This window comes from Delphinapterus leucas, chromosome 9 (assembly GCF_059928025.1).
Source record: "Delphinapterus leucas isolate spDelLeu-1000000601 "Yukka" chromosome 9, BTC_Dleu_Yukka2, whole genome shotgun sequence".
In the NCBI taxonomy this organism is placed as follows: Eukaryota; Metazoa; Chordata; class Mammalia; order Artiodactyla; family Monodontidae; genus Delphinapterus; species Delphinapterus leucas.
The window spans coordinates 28,328,281-28,347,270 of NC_143137.1; the positions used below are offsets into that span (position 1 = coordinate 28,328,281).

An 18,990-nucleotide genomic window follows, 5' to 3' on the forward strand; every position below is an offset into this window, starting at 1 on the left:
AAAGGGTGATGGTAAAGAGAAGGCTTACTGGGCTTCTAAAACAATAAGAAGGGGGAAGGATTAATATGGAGCCATTGTGAAGGCCTTCCCACGGTGTGACCCAGAGTATGGAAAAGTGGTGTCTTCTGTCAGTGGTGATGGTTGTGCTCACCTTTTTTTAAAATAAATTTATTTATTAGTTTATTTTTGGCTGCATTGGGTCTTCGTTGCTGCACGCGGGCTTTCTCTAGCTGCGGCGAGCGGGGGCTACTCTTTGTTGTGATGTACAGGCTTCTCATTGTGGTGGCTTCTCTTGTTGCAGAGCATGGGCTCTAGGGCACTTGGGCTTCAGTAGTTGTGGCACGCAGGCTCAGTAGTTGTGGTGCATGAGCTTAGTTGCTCCGCGGCATGTGGGATCTTTCCGGACCAGGGCTTGAGTCCGTGTCTCCTGCACTGGCAGGCGGATTCTCAACCACTGCACCACTAGGGAAGGCCCTGTGCTCACCTTTGAGGAGTGGGCAGGCTTGCAGCCTTTTTCTTAACATTTACTGAGTGTTTATGGCATGCAAGGCAGTGCTCAGCACTTTATGCCTACTAGCGCAAATAAACTTCACAATAGCTCTAAAAGGTAGATAGTATGATTCCCATTTTGCCGATGAGGCACAGACAGGTTAAGTTACTCACCGAGGTCATAGAGTAAGTGGGAAGCTGAGGAACCCAGGCCATTTGTGGAAGAGAGGAGTCAGAATTCCTTTGAGGTACCCCCTCCTGTTTTAAGCTCTGGGCTCCTGGTCACTGCAGTTAATCCAGGTAATTTAAGCGAGTATCCTGTCTTCCTCCGTAGTGTTTTTGGTATTTTTGTCTCCCTGTTTACTGTACTTCACCTGGATCTTCATGAGTCAGAGTGCCTATTTATGTTCTAAAATTCTAATGCTTTTGTAATCCATAGTGCCTAGTCACTACTATCCTTAATAGAATCAGTACATCAGAGCTGAAAAGGACTTTAGTATTATATTCCAGTCTGGATTAGGAAACTGAAGTCAGGTAAGGAGCCCCATATCTAGTTAAATGTCTCAGCAACCAGGTCTGGATTTTGCTACCATTTTTATTTGCATTTCAAAATATTCATTGGTCTATGAGATTTCAGCAAGAGATTAGATCTTTTGTGGGGCATTGTTGGAGGGATGGGAGATATGAGTTCCTGTTCTTATTCATTAGTCTATTTTGTTTTCTCTGCTACATTGGTCTTTATGACATTCATTAAAATTTTCTCATTTATTTCTTCATTCTTTCGCAAAACACTTGAGTTCTCCTATGGGGCAGTCACTGGGAATACAGAGATGAGGAAAACACAATTCATTTCTTCAAAGAATTTAGAGTTTAACAAAGAGACAGACAAATATGCAGATAAACATTTTGGATCAGACTCCAATTCAGAACTAACTTTGCATTCCATCTCAGTGAAGCTACATTTGTGGGCTAGAGACCAGGAGACTCATAGGTCTTATGTCTTTGGATGACTTTGAGTAGCTTATAGGCTTGAGAACATATGAATATTCTTAGACCAGATTACTTAGCACTAATAAGCACTCCCCAAGTCTGCTTGTTTTTACTTCTAGCTAACTATTTTGTAAGGAGTTTAATATTAAAAGAATATAGCTATGCAACAGGAAATAAAAGTATGGAGGACAGTGTTGCTGCATACCCAAGCCTAGTTCTAGCAAGCCTTGGGGTTGGGAGGTATTTGGATTAGTTCTAGGCCATCACTGGGTCTTCTATTAATTTGGAACTCTTTTGGACCTCTACAGGATTATTATGGTCTGGATGCCAAATATGTTGTGTAGGCCAAGACTCATGGCCATGCAGCTGCCTACCCTTATTTATAGTACCAAGGCTTCCTGGGAAACCATGGCTTTTTAAATACACTTGCACTTTTTGAATAAACTGGAAGTGTGGATATAAAACATTTGCATTTCTCACTCATTATTTATTTTAGTCAGCTCAAGGCTACTCCATCCTTAGTGTCTCAATATTTAACCAAGATGTATGCCTGATCATTTGCAAATAACTTGGCATTGAGAAATCTCCCCATGTAATTGGATGGTTTTAGTGTGAGTCACTGAATTATGTTCTAGTGGAATTATTTCAAAGATCTAAAATATAAGGACAAAGAGCACATCTCTGACTTTGGGGGCTAAAGATAGATGATTTGGCCTTAAAATTTCTTTAATACTGAATTCGTAATCCTTTTGATGTGTCTCAGTGGAAGCACCAGAAATTAGAAGGGGCCAAGCCTAACCCTTTTTTGTACTTAAGCTCTTGTATTTGCTTGCACATTGTTCTGGCTTTGGTAGGTGGTTTGTAGGTTTAAAAAGTTTTCTGTTTAGGTTGATAATATGGAAAGGATTGAAGAGACTTAAAAGATTTTTGAACATTCGATGGAAGGATAAAAAGCTCTCTGTAGATCTCAGCTTTCTTCATCCACCTACCACTCTAACCCGTGAAAACCAGCACAAATCAAGTACTCTGTTTTCTGGCATAAGTACTACCTGAACAATAACAGATAAATGTAACCTAATCCAGTTACATTTAAAAGTTATACCAACCAGAGAGCAGACTGTTTTATTATGATTCATCCATAGATGCTTGGAAAATGCTGTTTATGAAATATGGGAAATCCCATATTTATATGAGGCACGCTACCTTCATTTGTATTCTCTGGTTGTAGATGATCTTTTCTCCCATCCACTCTGACTCTAATATTCAGCTATAATTAGTGATTGATAAGTCACCAGCAGATAATGCTTGAGGTCATTTAATTAGATAAAATTGTTTCATGCTGCTCCTGTTGGATCTCATGAAAATGAGCAGGGGACTGGATTGCTGCTGCTTTACAAGAAACTAACATCACGCTATGCATACCTTAAGTAACCCCAAATTTATTTTTAATTAAAGAAAGAAAATCAAAACACTTCTCCCATAATCAATGGGCAAATTATAGCTCATCGAGAAAATGTCTGGCTTTTATTTATTTATTTATTTATTTGCGGTACGCGGGCCTCCCACTGTTGTGGCCTCTCCCGTTGCGGAGCACAGGCTCCGGACACGCAGGCTCAGCGGCCATGGCTCACGGGCCCAGCCGCTCCGCGGCATGTGGGATCTTCCCGGACCGGGGCACGAACCTGTGTCCCCTGCATCGGCAGGCAGACCCCCAACCACTGCACCACCAGGGAAGCCCCGTAGTGCTATTCTTGTTTTACAAAAACATACAGAAGAATCTTTTTAAATTTTATTTTAATGCCATTTGAAACATTGGCCCTTCATGTGTTGAAGGGAAGACTGTTTAGAAATTGTCAGGGAAAGGGTCTTGTTCTCCAACCCTGACTGGGTGACACTTCTCGTTCTCCCCTTATTTCTCACCTCCTCTTCCTCCTCCTTATTTTTCCTCTTTCCTTTCCTTCTCTTGCTTTTCCACATTCTCCTTGCTCATGCCAGAAGCTGTTATCAGCACACAACCCTGTCAATTAACCTCACTTGAGCCAGTGAATAAGTCCGGAGTCTTACTGCCTTGCTTCCACTTGAAGGCATTGCCAGAAATATACATGACATTTACTTCACGATATTCTTGGAAAAGCCCATAAAATACAGGACAGGGAAGTCCAGAATAACCCACTTGGGCATTTCCATGAAATGTCAGACACCTGCAGTGCCATACCTCAGAGTAATTCAGAAATTCTCACTGTTACATATTTCTTGATGACCTGAGAATGAAATGAATGGCGGTCCCAGAAAGTTCTATGCTGAGACCAAGTTTCAAGGTTCATGCAATTACTAACATAATCAGACCTGCTATAATCATCTTTTTTCTAAGCATCCAGAAACTTAGAATTTACCTTGGCAGGGACTCAGGAAGGATTTTTGGTGACACATAGAAAGGGGTTGATGGAGGCACCCCATGCTGTGCGAGAACTAATAATATGCCATATGGATCTGATTTATTTCTGAATTGAGCTGGCAGGAGTAACATATGTCAGATGTACGAGGTGTGGATATGCAGGCTTTGGCAAAGAAGAGAAAATCCTGAGTGTTGAATATTACCCTAGGGATTCTGCTTCTGCTTGAAAGCAACAGCTCTAGTTGGATTTCACTTCAGTTTCTTCATCTGTAAAATGGGGCTAATAATAGTATCTACTAAATAAGATTTTTGCAAGGAGGAAATGAGATAATGTCTGTAAAGTGCTCAGTATAGTGCTAAGCATATAATGTTAAATCAGTGGTGACTATTGTTCTATTTCTTTAAAAACAAAGGGTCAGGAATTGTGATTCAAGAATTCCCTACAAAAAGTGAAAGTGAAAGTAGCTTCCCAAATAAAACGCAGAAGGCCAGCCTCTGCTACTTTCCTTTCCTAGGTCCCGGGGAAGGTCTGCTGCTGCAAACGTGTATGTGTGTATTACATGAGTGTATGTGGTTATGTCTCTCCTCCCACGCTGTACCCCCGACCTCAGGCAAAGGAGGTGTGGAAGAGGAGGGAGTGTTGCTGAGAAAGGGGAAGCTGTGGTTATAAATCAAGCTTGGGCTAAGGAAAGAAACTGAATTATTTGGACATGTTTCCTAATCTTTGTGCCAAGAACTGCTACTAAGTATAGAGGATTAGGGTCGCTTGGTCAACTATGGTATGTGAGATGCAGCCCCTGCTGAGAAGATGGGACTGTTTCTGGGCTTCTCAGTGTGTTTAGAAGACTCATTTGTCTTTGGACTTGATTTCATTTACAAACATAGGGATTCAAGTTCTATGGGACGTTGCAGATTTTCCTTTGGCTTGGGGGAGAATAAATGTTATGGGCTTGGGCTTGGATTTGGGCTTAGCATAGTCTCTTTTAAAAATGAAACTATATAAGTAAACCGAAAAGTTAGATAAAGTATATAACAGACTTTTACTGAAATGTCAGTCATCCGTATTTTGGCCTGAGTAAAAGTTAGCCTGAACTCCTCGTGGCCGGCATGTTCATTTGCTGTGTGCAGTGTTTTCTCTCCCTGCCCCTTTTCTTCCTAAAGCCTTCTTAGCCGGACTCTTTGCTGTTTGCTTTATTCTTTTAGTCTGTGTTGTGAGTTATCCTACAAGTTTTCTATCTAGGGTGATAAGTAGTTTGCCCCCAGGAAATAGTACTTGTACATTCCATTGTTGGACAAAACTTCCCTGTGTATAAGGTGGGTCTGATTTAGAGATTGTAGTCTGATGTAACAGAAATGTGTTCCATAAGAATTGTGCTATATGCTAGGGAATTTCTAGAAGATGTAAAATCATTTAGTCTCTATATTTTCATGCCAACCTTAAACATAGAAAACTAAGGTTCAGCATCCAAATGACCAGCAAATTAGATAGTCTGAAATGACTTCTGACTACTAAATTTATGTAACCATTTGAAGAGGCACAGAATACTGTTTGATACTTATGCTTTAAAATTTTCTGTAAAATTTATTCTGTGCTGACACATAGTAAGCCTCTTGTAAATATTTCTTAATTGAATTAATGAATAGGGTTACAGAATCTGGAATAGCAGTTAGAAAACTGAGACAGGTCTGGGTTTAATATAATAGCAGGGGGAGGTGGTCTGGTAGAGGAAACTCTGGAAAGGGGAAGAGCATGGTTTTTTCTTTTTTTTTGGCTGCATTGGGTCTTCGTTGCAGTGCACGATCTTTCTCTAGTTGCTGTGAGCGTGGGCTACTCTTCGTTGCGGTGCACGGGCTTCTCATTGCAGTGGCTTCTCTTGTTGCAGAGCACGGGCTCTAGAGTGCAGGCTCAGTAGTTGTGGCGCATGGACTTAGTTGCTCTGCGACATGTGGGATCTTCCCGAACCAGGGCTCAAACCCGTGTGCCCTGCATTGGGAGGCTGATTCTTAACCACTGTGCCACCAGGGAAGCCCGGGAAGAGAATGTTTAGAGCAACAACAGGGTCAGAGAAGCGAGGCTGGGGGTGTCAGGTGCTTCTTCAGCTTCTAACACCTGTGGTGATAAATTGTTTGTTTGTTTTGTTTTCTTAAATTTCCAATCTTCCAGGACCAATGCTTTTATAAAATTCAATACCAATGAATTACTAGAAAAATGATCCTGTCATATAAAGGTTTCTAAGTGCTTACTTTCTATTTCTGTACATATCTCATTGTGGACCAGTACAAAGCAGTCACTGACTGACAACAGGCTATAAAACACACTGAGTAGAACTAGTTTAGGAAATGGTCAGAGATGAAACTCAAAAGAGGTTGGAGCTAGATTGTCAAGGATCTTGTACATTATGAAAGGATTCTAAACTTTAATCATCAAAATTGGCATAAATTAACTTCCTGTATTTGCATTGTAGGTTAACTTGCTTAAAACTTTTGTGCTGAATGTGTGTTTGATAAAACATACATTAAAAAAATGAGCTCAACTTAGCAGACACTGAGTAGTGTCCCATAAGTTGCTTGGGACATTTTATTGTTTTTTTTTTTTTTTTTTTGGAAGTAACTTCGTTTGTGGAAGTTTGGGTTTGTTTGGGTAAAGAAACAGCATCCCAATGACCAGCAAATTATCATGTCATCCAGGTTTTCACTCTCCCTTCTTCATCTTGAATCTGTTACCTCCTGAGTTGGCTGGTTTTTACAGCAGATTTCTCAGGAGACCAGAACTGACCTGTGAGTCTTCTTGCCTTTTGTTGTCCTGCTCTTACAATTTCTTTACAGTCACCAGGTTTCAAGATGCTGCGAGTACCTAGGACCAAACTGGGCAGGCTGGGCCTCAGCCTCTCCAGGCTTCACTATAAGGCGGTGATGGCATTGAGGCGGGAGGATGTGAACGCCTGGGAGAGGCGGGCTCCCCTGGCTCCCCGGCACATCAAAGGGATCACCAATCTGGGGTACAAGGTCTTAATACAGCCTTCCAATCGGCGGGCCATTCACGATAAGGTAAATATTTCCAATTTTTAAAAATAGGTGGGACTGAAATGACCCTGTGTATGAAAAATAGGGAGCATCTGAGTGAAAATAAAATGTTTGCTAATGTCACTTAAAGACCACATGACAATATTTCTTTACTTCGGTTATAATGAGATTATATAGTTATGAGATTTCTAGTTAGAATCCTTTCTTGAGCCCATAATTTAGCCAGTAAGTATTATTTTCACCCCATTCCATGCTTTCTTCCAGCTGAGGGATAAAATGATTGCTTTTAGGAGATGACATCCTTCAGTCATTCTCTCCTTCATGTGTGACCCTGGTTCTAGGACTGGAAAGACAAATGTCTGCAGGAAATGCTTCACTGAGTAGAGTTTGTTCATGAGTGTTTACCTTGCCAGCCACCAGGTGAAGCCCCTCATATTCATCATTCTGTTTATTCTTCACAATAATCTTATGACACAGGTTTGACTTTTATTTTTATTTTAGATACATGCATGTGTTTTTCCTTTCCTGAGCCGTTTGAAAATATGCTGCAGACAATGCCACTTTATTTCTAAATGCTTCAGTATACATTTCCTAGGAATAAATCATCTTCCTATGTAACCATTGTATCCTTTTCACACCTAAGAAATTAATAATTCCACAATATCATCTCACATCTCACATTTCAAATTCTGCATTGTCTCAACTGTCTTTTATGGTTTTTATTTTAATCAAGGCTTAATTAAGGTTCATTGTATTCATTATTATGTATCTTTAGTTCTTTTAATCTAGAACAGTACTGGGCTTATTGTTAACTAGGCTTATTGTCGTGATCATTTTGCAATATATACAAGTGTCGAATCATTTAGGTGTATACCTGAAACTAATATAATGTTAATTATACCTCAGTAAGAGAATATTGAATGGAATTTAATATTTCTTAGAAGAATTTTTTTTTTTTGGCCTTTAGAATACATCCCACGAAGAATATTCAGAGTGCTGTGTTCAAAAGATATCTGAATGAGTTTTTCTCTGTGGTTACATGTCAATGTGATATCCAGTTGGATTTATTTTTGTTTCTATTACATTTTAATATTTGCTTTAAATCCTTTTTGATTTAATTTTATTTTTCAAATAAGTTAAACATTTACAAGCTTCAAAGATTAAAACTGTATAAAAAGATGCGACACAGAGAAGTCTTGCTCTCATCTTAATCCCTTACATCCCATTCCCACCCACCCTATAGGTTACTATTTTCATCAGTTTCTGATCTATCATTCCTATGTTTCTTCTTGCAAAAATAAGCATGTGTATGTGTGTGTATGTATGTGTTTTCTTATTTTCCCTTCAATCTTATACAGAACGTTTTATACTGTATATACTCTTTTGCACCTTGCTTTGTTCTACAGCATACCTGGAAATCACTTCATGTCAGTTCATAGACCTCAGCTTCATTCTATTTAATGGCTGCTATAATTACTCCATTATTTATCATGACTTATTTAACCAGTCTACTATAAATGGGCAAATAGATTGTTTTCAGAGAAACCAGGTATGAACCATATGTTCATTCTTTTACTTTCTTTCCTATTCATTTGTACTTTACTTTGAAGTAGATTCCTAACTAGATTTATCTTCATTTTATTCAACTGCCATCTAAGATGCTTTAAAAATTCTGCCTGGATCATGCTACCCCTTTATTTAAAAATCTGAAATGATTGTCTGTTGCCTCCATGTACTAGCTATGAAATCTCAGTTTAATGTGTAGGACTCAGGTTTCCCATTGATAAATTGGGGATAATAATAGTACCTACCTCATGGGAGTTTTGAGAATTAAATGAGATAATTCACCCAAAGAGCTTAGCAAAGCACATAGTAATTTATTAATAAATATCAATGATTATTTTTATTTTTATCCAATAAAGCTCATATTCACCATAGTAATATTCAGTCTATTTTTCTAAATTGATGCACTTATCATGCCCTAAACATCTCCTTACTTTCCCATCTCCATATTTGTATATATTCCTTCACTATCTCTTACTGATATTACCACCTTGTATTTCCCATCTCCATCCCTCCAAATCTTATCCAGCCTTTTAGATTAATTTAAATTTCCACATTTCCTTGATCATCTCACCTGGGAGTTATCTCAATATCCATTAAAGTAATATATCACTTAGATTATGCTACTCATAATGTTCTTTTGAATTCAGCCTCATGCACTGTGCCTCTGACTTCTTTTTACAATATTTTGTGAGCTCCTTTACAGGAGGGATCTTGTCTCTGTTTCTTTGTGTCCTATCTCATCTCTAGCACAGTCCATGGAACAGAGTAGGGCAGTAATAAATACTAACTGAACAACAAAAAAACAAAAGAAAAGAAAATATTGCATGTATGTCTTTCCTTTAAAAGTATACCTGAGTAATAAATTACTATTTAGCATTTAATGTTTCAGGGCATTGTTAGCACAAAATATACATTTTACATGTATATTTAAATCACATGTGCTAGCAGTTATGGTCAAACTATTAACAGTTCTTAGATTAAAGTATGTGCTGAATTCTCTAATTTTTTGTTTCTGGTACAAAAGTCAAACATGTTAGATTGATCTTTAGCCAGCGAGTAAGAATATTAGAAGTAGTTTTTCTGTTACTTGTTCCTTATATTTTTTTCCTTCAAAAGGTTGTGACTTTAACTGCTACATTTATTTATTAAAGAAAATATGAATACAGCAAATCAGGAGAATAACTTTTAATCAAAATTACATTCCCAGGAATATGTCAAAGCTGGTGGCATTCTTCAGGAGGATATTTCTGAAGCTTGTTTAATTTTGGGAGTTAAAAGACCCCCAGAGGAAAAATTAATGCCTAAGAAGACCTATGCATTCTTCTCCCACACCATAAAGGCTCAGGAGGCCAATATGGGTTTGTTGGATGAGATCCTAAAACAGGTAATTAGTGGCTAATATTCATAAATGTTAACATAGAAACATATATTTTTTTAACTTTTAACTGTCAGGTGGAGTTTTAGTTTTCTTTCAGCATCTAGAAAATACATCACGTATTCACCTCAGTAGGAGAGGTGATCTGCAGTTAGTGCTTGTATAGTTCTGCTGCTCTTCGGGCTGCTCTGCTGGGCAAGTTTGGAGTTTGTGATAAGAGGAACCAAACACATTTCATTCCTTTGTATTCTGAAATGGGAAGAATGATAGAAGCATTTGCTCCAAATGATTATTAACTTATAAGGTTAATAGTTCAAATATTAGCAAGTAGAATTTTAGAGCTAAAAGGAACCTCAGGGATCATATAACTTACCACCCTAATTTTTCAAATGGAGCCCAGAGAGGTGAAGTGACTTGACTGAGGCTGCACAGCTCTGTAGTACCAGAACTGTACTGGAAACTATTTTTACATTTATTAACATTCATAAGGAAAAGAAACATTTTTTGAGATATAAATACTGTGGAAAAACTATCATCTATTTAAAATACATCTATTTAAAATACTCAACAAATATTTACCAAGTGCCTACAATGTGTCTGACACTGATCACTGCAATGAACATAGCTTACATTTTAGTACGAGGAGACACTAGAATAAATAAACAACACCTCATATGTCGCTTGGTGATATGTGTAATGGAGATAAATATGATACAGAAGAAAAAAAGGAGTGCTGGGCACTAGGGGAGGTGATAACGCTACTTGAAATAGGATGATCAGGGAGTGCCTCATTGCAATATTGGCATCGAGCAAAAATTTGTAAGAGGCAAAGGATCAAGCCATATCCATCTGGGCGAAGCCTTCCAACCTGAGAGAATAGTAGTGCAAAAGCCCGACAGACAGTCTTTTTGAATGGAGGATTAGAGTTAATCATGTTCTAAAATGCTTATTCTGCCTGCTCTGTGAATAAAAGTTGGAGACGGGAGAAGGAGAGCAAAATTGGTAAGAAGATTGTTAGTCTAGACTAGTCCAGATGCTAGGCTACAAATGATGTTGAGGGCGGCGGGAGTGGAGGTCGTGACACATGGACAAATCTTGGATGTATTTTAGAGGTCTGATCCTACAGGATTCATGGATGAGATGAATGTGGACTATGAGAGAAAGAGAGGAGTCAGAGGCGACTCCAAGATTTTGGTTTGAGTAACTTAAAAGAGTTGCTTTAGATTGACATGATGCTATTGCACGAGGAGCAGGCTTGGGTGGGAGGATGAAGATTTGAGCTTAGGGCCTGTCGAGTTTAATTTGCCCATTAGACATGTAAGGGGAGATGCTGAGTGGGCCATTGGATGTGAGTCTGTAGCTCAGGAGGGCAGCTTCTCCAGATACACATTTTTCAGTTGTCAGAGACTAGATGGTATCTAAAGCCATGAGACTGGGTGAGGGTAAGGAGTGACTGTAGATGGAGAAGTCCAAGGTCTAAGTCCTCGGGTAAGGATGTTAGAGCATTAGAAACTAGACTTGAATCTGACAATAGGTAGAGGACAGGAGAGTTTCACAAACAGTAAAAGTAATGGAGGAAAATGTATTTTACATAAACGTGTAGACTACATTCTTACTAATTTCAGATTCACTAAACAGACACTGTAGTTAATTTACAGTGTTTCATAAGAACCAATTCAAAAAGTAATTAAAGGAAATAGTATTGTAGAAGAATGTTTCACTTTAAGCAGATAAAACTCCTCAAAAAGTACTTTAGAAACATTTTTCTTTTTGGTTATATGAAGTTTCGTTCATTTCAAGAAAATGAAAACAGACCCAGCAGGGCTGCTTTGGGGCAACATTTTGTAACAGATTACTTGGAGTTGGATTAATATTAAATATTCTTAAATCCAAGCACATGGCAAGAATTATATCATCTTTGAGGAAAGAGACTATTTAAAACATTCTGTAATTCCAATGTGTCAGCAGTTTTTAAGCATGAGTTCATAGGACATTTCCAAGAGAGAGGGAAGATTCCCAAGGAAAGAGGATTTTAGTGAAGGTGAGGAAGTGAAGCGCAAGCAGCTTGTGCTACTTTTAAAATAAAGTTTGCTTGTGAAAGGCTGGAGAGAGAAAAAAAAGAGAGAGACAGAGAGACAGAGGAACAGTGAGATACTAAGAGAGACAGGAGAGAGAGAAAGAGAGAGCGAGAATGAGATAGATTTGTGTGTATGGACTTGAGAGGGTGTATAGTTGTTATTTTTAAAGTAGAAGAGAGACCTGGGTGTATTTAGAATGGCTGAGGGAAAGGAACAGTGTAAAGAAAGAAGAAAGAAAAGAAAGAAAACATTTGAGAGGTCTTGGAGGACATAGAATAAAGCTGGCATCTAGCTCGCAGGGATTAGTCTCAGGAAAGACTTGTGTTTTTTGAGACTAGAGGGAAGGATGTGAGGATGAGTGGGGGCAGTATGTGGATATATTTGTCAGTGGTGCTGGGCTAAAAGTTAAAAGAAATCATGCCTTTGTTGTTTTATTGCCTACCATCAAGGGGTGTTAGCACCCTGCTAGGACCATTCTTTCATCTCTCATCACAAACCTATCATTGGTTTGTGACCCAGCATTTTCTAAATATTTCATGGTGCACCTGGCAAGTCAAGATCTATTTTATGAGGGAATACTGTGAAATAATCACTTGCTCATATATGTTTGTGCTCATTCAAATTAAGCTGGATGGGTCTGGTTGAGAAATTTTTTACTGTTTCTTCAGGAAATCCGACTTATTGATTATGAGAAAATGGTGGATCATAGAGGAATACGGGTAGTGGCGTTTGGACAGTGGGCAGGTGTGGCAGGTAGGTATGCCAAGGCTGTTACATCACCCATTTTCTAAATTTGCCTGGGGAGTAACTGTGTTCTCTCTTTTCTGTGGCAAGGGGATGGGAGTGTTCATTTCCACCAATAAAAATAAACATGGGGGTGTGACTAAGGGTGATGAATATCAGGGGAATAAAATAAAATCATTAAACTATATTTATTACAAAAAATAAGAAAAAGAGAGCAGGGAGAAGGACAACAACTATGCTTAGGCTCTGAATTTTTACTGTTTGGAAGACTGGAAAGAGAGGTCAGTTTGGTGATGAGAAACTGAAGAATGGAAGAAAGGGTAAAAGAGGGAGAAAATGTACGGGGACAGGAGCCAACAGAGGAGCAGTCTAGCAAGGATACAAGCTGGAGTTTGGGGAAAAACAGCACTTGATTTTTGTCCCAGTTAGTACTTTGAACCATCTTTAGTTGAGAAACACCACATGTTATAACTCTTTATCAGATTAGACTACTTGAAGGTGTATAATTGTCAGAATAAGTACAAAATTTGTAGGGATAGAGGACACAAAACACTATCAACCGCTCTGACATCAGTGAAAGTTCTTGAGCACCCAGCACTCCACCCAGCAACCTGCAGAATAGAATACATTCCTTTCCTGTGGAACATTCATCCAGATGGTCCATATGCTAGGTCACAAAACAATTTTTAACAAATTTAAAAGGTCTGAAATCATAGAGTATGTGCTCTGACTATAATAAAATTGATTTTAGAATTATAATACAGATATATAGGAAATTTCCAAATATTTGGAAGATAAACAATGTATTTTTGAATAACCCATGAGTCCAGAAGATATCACAGGAAAAATTAGAAAATATTTTGAATTGAATGAAAATTTAAAACACAGCACACCAAAATTTGTGGAATGCAGGTAAAGTGGTGCTTAGAAGGAAATTTATAGCATTTAATGCTTTCATTAGAAAAGAAGAAAGTTCTTAAATTAGTAATCTAAACTTCCATCAGAAGAAGCTAGAAAATGAAGAATAAATTAACCCAAAGCAAATAGAAGGAAGGAAATAATATTGATAAGAGGGAACATCAATTAAATTAAAACAGGAAAATAATAGAGAAAATCAAAAGCCAGTTCTTTTTTTAAAAAAATAATCAATAAAATTGATAAACCTCCAGTTAGATTGATTTTTTAAAAAAAGAGAGAGAAGCCACTTTTTACCAATATTAGGAATACAAGAGGAATCGTCACTATATATGTCACAGATATTAAAAATGATAAGGGAATATTATGAATAAGCCAATAAATTTGACAACGTTGCCAAAATAGGCAAATCCTTGAAAGCCTCATCTCAAGAATAAATAAAACACTTGCATATCAATGTACAAAATAAATTCCACTCATAGGCATTTATCAAGAGAAACAAATCATTTTTTGTAAAGAATTATTTATAGTAGCTTCATTCATAATAGCCCAGACAATCTGTAGAGGAGTAGATAAATAAACTGTGGTACATCCATAGAATGGACCACTCCTCAGCAATAAAAAGAAGCAAACTACTTATACGCACAAAGTATGCATGAATCTCAAAAACATTTTCCTGAGTAAAAGCAGACACACAAAGAAGAGTAAATACTTAAAATTTCATTTGTCTGCAACTGTAGAAGAAACGAATCTATAGAGACAAAAAAAATCAGTAGTTGTTTGGGGCCAAAGTTTGGGGAGGATTGACTGGAGTGATGGGAATATTCTGTATTTTGATTATGTTGGTGGTAATATGGGTGTGTGCATTTGTTAACAGTTATCAAACTATAGACTTTAAATTGGTGTGATTTGTTGTCTATAAATTATTCCTTTAAAAGTTGACATCAGAAAAAAGGTCAAAGAAAATTTGTCAGGGATATGGAGAGGGAAAGTTCCCTTCCGGAAAAGAAGGGGAGAATGGATGCTGAGGTCTTCGTTACAGGCATGCTAAGTTTCTGCTACGTGAAGGACATCCAGATTGAGAAATCCATAAGGTGGTTGGTTGGGTCTTGAAATAAAATATCTGTGTTAGAGATACAGACTTGGAGTCATCATCATACAGAGAGTGCTTGAAATTTAGGAATGCATGAGATTAGCTAAGGGAAAAATGTAGAGATTGAAGAGAATAGCGCCTGGGACAGAATCCTGAGAGTGACCAATACCAAGCAAAGGGCAAGGCACTAATATAAAAGGAATGGGCATGGGAAGTGGAGCCTGCAGAAATGTAGGGTGAAAATGTTCAAGCCAGGCAAGCTGAGGGAAGAGAGTCCCAACAAAGAGGGGCTCTACATTGCCAGATACCTCCGACAAGTAAGTCAAGATCTGAAAAGTGTCCACGAGTTTAGCTGTGTAGGTCACTGAAATGATGGGGGGAGGGGTCACAGGGTCAATGGTGACTTCTTTTTTGCTTATTCATTTGTTTCTGGTATGAGAGAAATGGAGGCGTGTTTAAATGTTGATAAGAATGAACCAATAGAGAGGGATAGAGAGAGGACATAATTCAAGAGTAAATTCCTGAGAGAGACAGGAAGGGATGGGATCTGGAGCAAAGGTGGAGAGATTAACCTTAGAGAAAAAGAGGGGCACTCTTTCCGTTTTAGCAGGATTGGATGTGGAGGGGACAGGTTGGGGTGCAGCTGGGTTAATGCTTTCGATGGCAGAAAGTTGAGGGAATGGATAAGATGACTACTGGGGCCCCTTCCAAATCTGAGATGCTGTGGTCTGTGCTTTCTCAGAGCACGGAGCAGGTTGGAGGACAGGTAGAGAGAACAGCTGCAACTCCTCCCAACTAATGGTCTTTCTGTTGGTCTGATTCTGCAACAGGGATGATCAACATTTTACATGGAATGGGTTTAAGGCTCCTTGCTTTGGGACATCACACACCTTTTATGGTGAGATGTTTATTGTGTCTATTTTTTTTTGAAATACATGTCACATTTTAAGAATAGAAACATGTCTCAGGTGGTAGACTAATGTGATCCACGTGTGCTTGCTTGCAGCACATTGGCATGGCTCACAACTACAGGAACAGCAGTCAGGCTGTGCAAGCTGTCCGAGACACTGGCTATGAAATATCCCTGGGTTTGATGCCAAAGTCGATAGGGCCCTTAACATTTGTGTTCACAGGGACTGGTAATGTATCTAAGGTATGCTCCAACTGTCTTCTTTCTGTAAAGCAGTCTGAAACTCTGACACTAACCCAAAGGATGTGGGCATTTTGTGTAACATTTCAGAGCCCTTCTTTTCCATGACTGGGCATTCTGTTCTTGGTACTTTTCTTACCTATGTACTTTTCCCACAGTAAAGTGCAGTACTGGTCCAAACTTAGTGTCTTTGCTTTGAGTTGATTCCAAGCTGTCAGAAGCTTTGAATGGTTTTTCTTTTTTTTTTTCTTTTTAGAGGGATAACTCCTTGTTGTGTAAAGGTCTATTCTTAGGGTGCTCTGTTTTACCTCTATCACTGAGATATCCCAAAATTTGGAAGTGACCCCAGGATGTAAATTTTACAAGATTTGGAGTTTTGCCAAAAGATGTTAAGAGGCTTAACTCAAGACTACTATTGTTACTTTCTTCCTTTTGGGGTAGTTTCGAGAATGTATTTTTGATCCCATAGAGAAACTTGTAATTGCAAAATAGATCTTTCTTCAGCGAAAATATTTTACAAACAGGACATCACTATTTATATTATACTGTGAGATAGCCATCTGATGTAAGTAGGAAATATAGTTACCCCACTTGAAATAATTTCTGCAATGGAGCAAAAATTAAATAGAAATATTTTTATCGTACTGTCAGTTCTTAAACCCCCTTGCTTCTATGCTGAATAACTTTAAGTAAAACAATTAAAGCCCCTTCCAATGAGTGGTGTTTAAATGGGAATAAAAGTTGGTTCACAGGCTGCATGCAAGTGGCTCATCTGTGCTTCTGTGTTGTGGTCCCAGTTGCAGGGCAGGGCAAGTTGAGCTATAAAATGGTGGGGAAAATGAGTTGGAACCTTTGCAGGAAATCGTATTGGCTCTTTTCTGATTGATTTTTAGATTTTTCACTCATGCATTATTTACAGGGAGCCCAAGAAATCTTCAATGAATTACCTTGTGAATATGTGGAGCCACATGAATTAAAAGAAGTTTCCCAAAATGGAGGTAGGGAGGGCAGGGAGGGCGAGTGTTTGTATCTTTTACTGTTTTTTAACAGTTTCAGTGTTATAATATTTTATCACCATAAACCTTTATCATTTGTGACCCACTTTACTAATTCCTTTCTCCTCTGCAAGACCTGAGAAAAGTGTACGGGACAGTGTTAAGTCGCCATCATCATCTCGTCAGGAAAACAGATGGTATATATGATCCTGTAGAGTATGACAAATATCCTGAGCGCTACATAAGCCGTTTTAATACTGATGTGAGTATCATGCCTAGCTTTTGAGTTGGTTGCTCGTGATACACTATAGTTAGGCTGCTTTGAAGGAGAGAGATTGTGATTGTGTACATTGGTTTTCAGTTCTCCATATTGACTTGTGGTGAGTCCTTTGGGTTTTATGAGTTGTCCTTAGGTGTTGTTGGCTTTTCTTGGTGTTCGGAGTGGCCTTTGCTTTGTGGCTTTGGTAGTTTCTATGGGTATGCACATTGCTTCACTGACTCTGTTTCTCCTTCAGGTCTGCATGTGCCCAGTTGCTCTAAACCATTTCCTGTGGGTTACTCTTTTCTGTATTTACCCTGAATTAGTTAGTACTGTTGAGAAACCATAGTGTCTATGAGAGTTGTTCTCAACATAGTTCTATCCCTTCTATGGCCACAAATTGCAGTCAACCTCAGCCAGCCATCTTGAAATACATGCCATTGATTACAGGGGACCAGAGTGAAACAGTATGGCTATGGAAGACCCATCTCCACTGTACAAAAGTTACTTCCAGTTCAGATCCTTCTGATGGGGACACACTGGTCTCGTCTTATAAGAAGGATAATATATTTGTGTGTTTTGTAGTCATTGGTCATACAACAGTCCTTCTCAAAATAAACCAACAAAAAAAATGCATGCATCTAATTGTGAAAAGGAATATTTTAAATAATTTTAAATGTATTTGAACAATATAACATTTTTAGATTCTGGTATGAAATTTAGTGTTATAGCATGTAGAGCATATTATAGAAGAACTCTTACCTGTGGCTTGAAAATGCTTGAGATGCTTGAGAAACAGGAATTATAAAACTAGTTTCAAATTGAAAAATTTTGAATCTAGTAAGTTTCCATCCCTTCTCTTCCCCAGTCACAGAAATACTGGTGATTGGATGCATCCCCAAACTTATAATGACCTAGTTACCATGTATGCATGCATGTAGCACATTTGCCCATGGAGCTTACAGATGTTATCTGATTTAATCTTCACAGCATTCCTTTGAGGAATAGGGTACGCATTATCCCCATCTGGCAGGTAAGGAAAACAGAGCCCAGAGAAGTTAAGGTAGCATGCTTTAGATCACATGCTACTAGAGGCTGAGCTGGAAATAGAGCACTTGGTCACTTGAACTTCTGTTATTTCCTTTTTCTTGGCTATGCAAGGCATTATAGAACACAAATATTAATGTATTTATATTCATATGTTTTTCTATAATGAGATAATTTTCCACTGAAATCTGGGTGGGTATTTACCGTCTTTGCTTCGAAAGGTGGCCACTGACTTGGCAAATAACAAAGTCAATTAGAAATAACGTTAAATTATTTCTCATGAACTTTACTGATAGCTCTCTTTCAGCACACTGCTTTGAAAAAGGCTATTTCCTATCTCGCTGACCTTGGAATCTGCTTTACAGATTGCACCCTATACAACTTGTTTAATTAATGGAATCTACTGGGAACAAAACACTCCTCGCCTACTAACCCGCCAAGATGCTCAGAGTCTCCTGGCTCCAGGCAAGTCCTCAGTTGCTGGTGTTGAAGGCTGCCCTGCATTGCCACACAAGTAAGGACTTCAGCAATGATGGCAGTTTTCAGCAGCAAGGCCCACTGTGAGGGTATCACACATAGGGGACCCACAAAGCACAGGACTTGACTATTAATAACCAGTTGTCTGCCTTGTCTTATTTAATCTCTTGGAAATATTTGACAGTTAACCTTCCCTCTTTTTTTTTTTTTTTTTTTAATCAAAGTATAGTTGATTTACAATGTTGTTAGTTTCAGGTGTACAGCAAAGTGATTCAGTTATATATATATGTATAAGGTGACATCCCGAAAGTTAGAAAAAGTGTTCTGGGCTTAACTGTGTTAAGTGATCAGCTGGACTCGGTGATAACATGTTAGGGATAACTGAGATTGCAA

The 18,990-nt window shown here is 38.4% G+C and overlaps 1 protein-coding gene across 1 annotated transcript in view; it reads left to right on the forward strand.

The window, feature by feature from the left end:
- The first annotated feature begins 6,662 nt into the window (after positions 1–6,662).
- The window catches only part of AASS (aminoadipate-semialdehyde synthase), a 61,636-nt gene continuing 49,308 nt past the window's right edge, over positions 6,663–18,990 (forward strand). The window contains exons 1-8 of the mRNA XM_022582317.3: positions 6,663–6,922; positions 9,672–9,848; positions 12,586–12,670; positions 15,500–15,567; positions 15,676–15,822; positions 16,739–16,817; positions 16,949–17,076; positions 18,486–18,634. Coding sequence (XP_022438025.1) covers positions 6,716–6,922; positions 9,672–9,848; positions 12,586–12,670; positions 15,500–15,567; positions 15,676–15,822; positions 16,739–16,817; positions 16,949–17,076; positions 18,486–18,634 — 1,040 coding nt within the window. The 5' untranslated portion in view covers positions 6,663–6,715. The remainder of the gene's footprint in view (positions 6,923–9,671; positions 9,849–12,585; positions 12,671–15,499; positions 15,568–15,675; positions 15,823–16,738; positions 16,818–16,948; positions 17,077–18,485; positions 18,635–18,990) is intronic.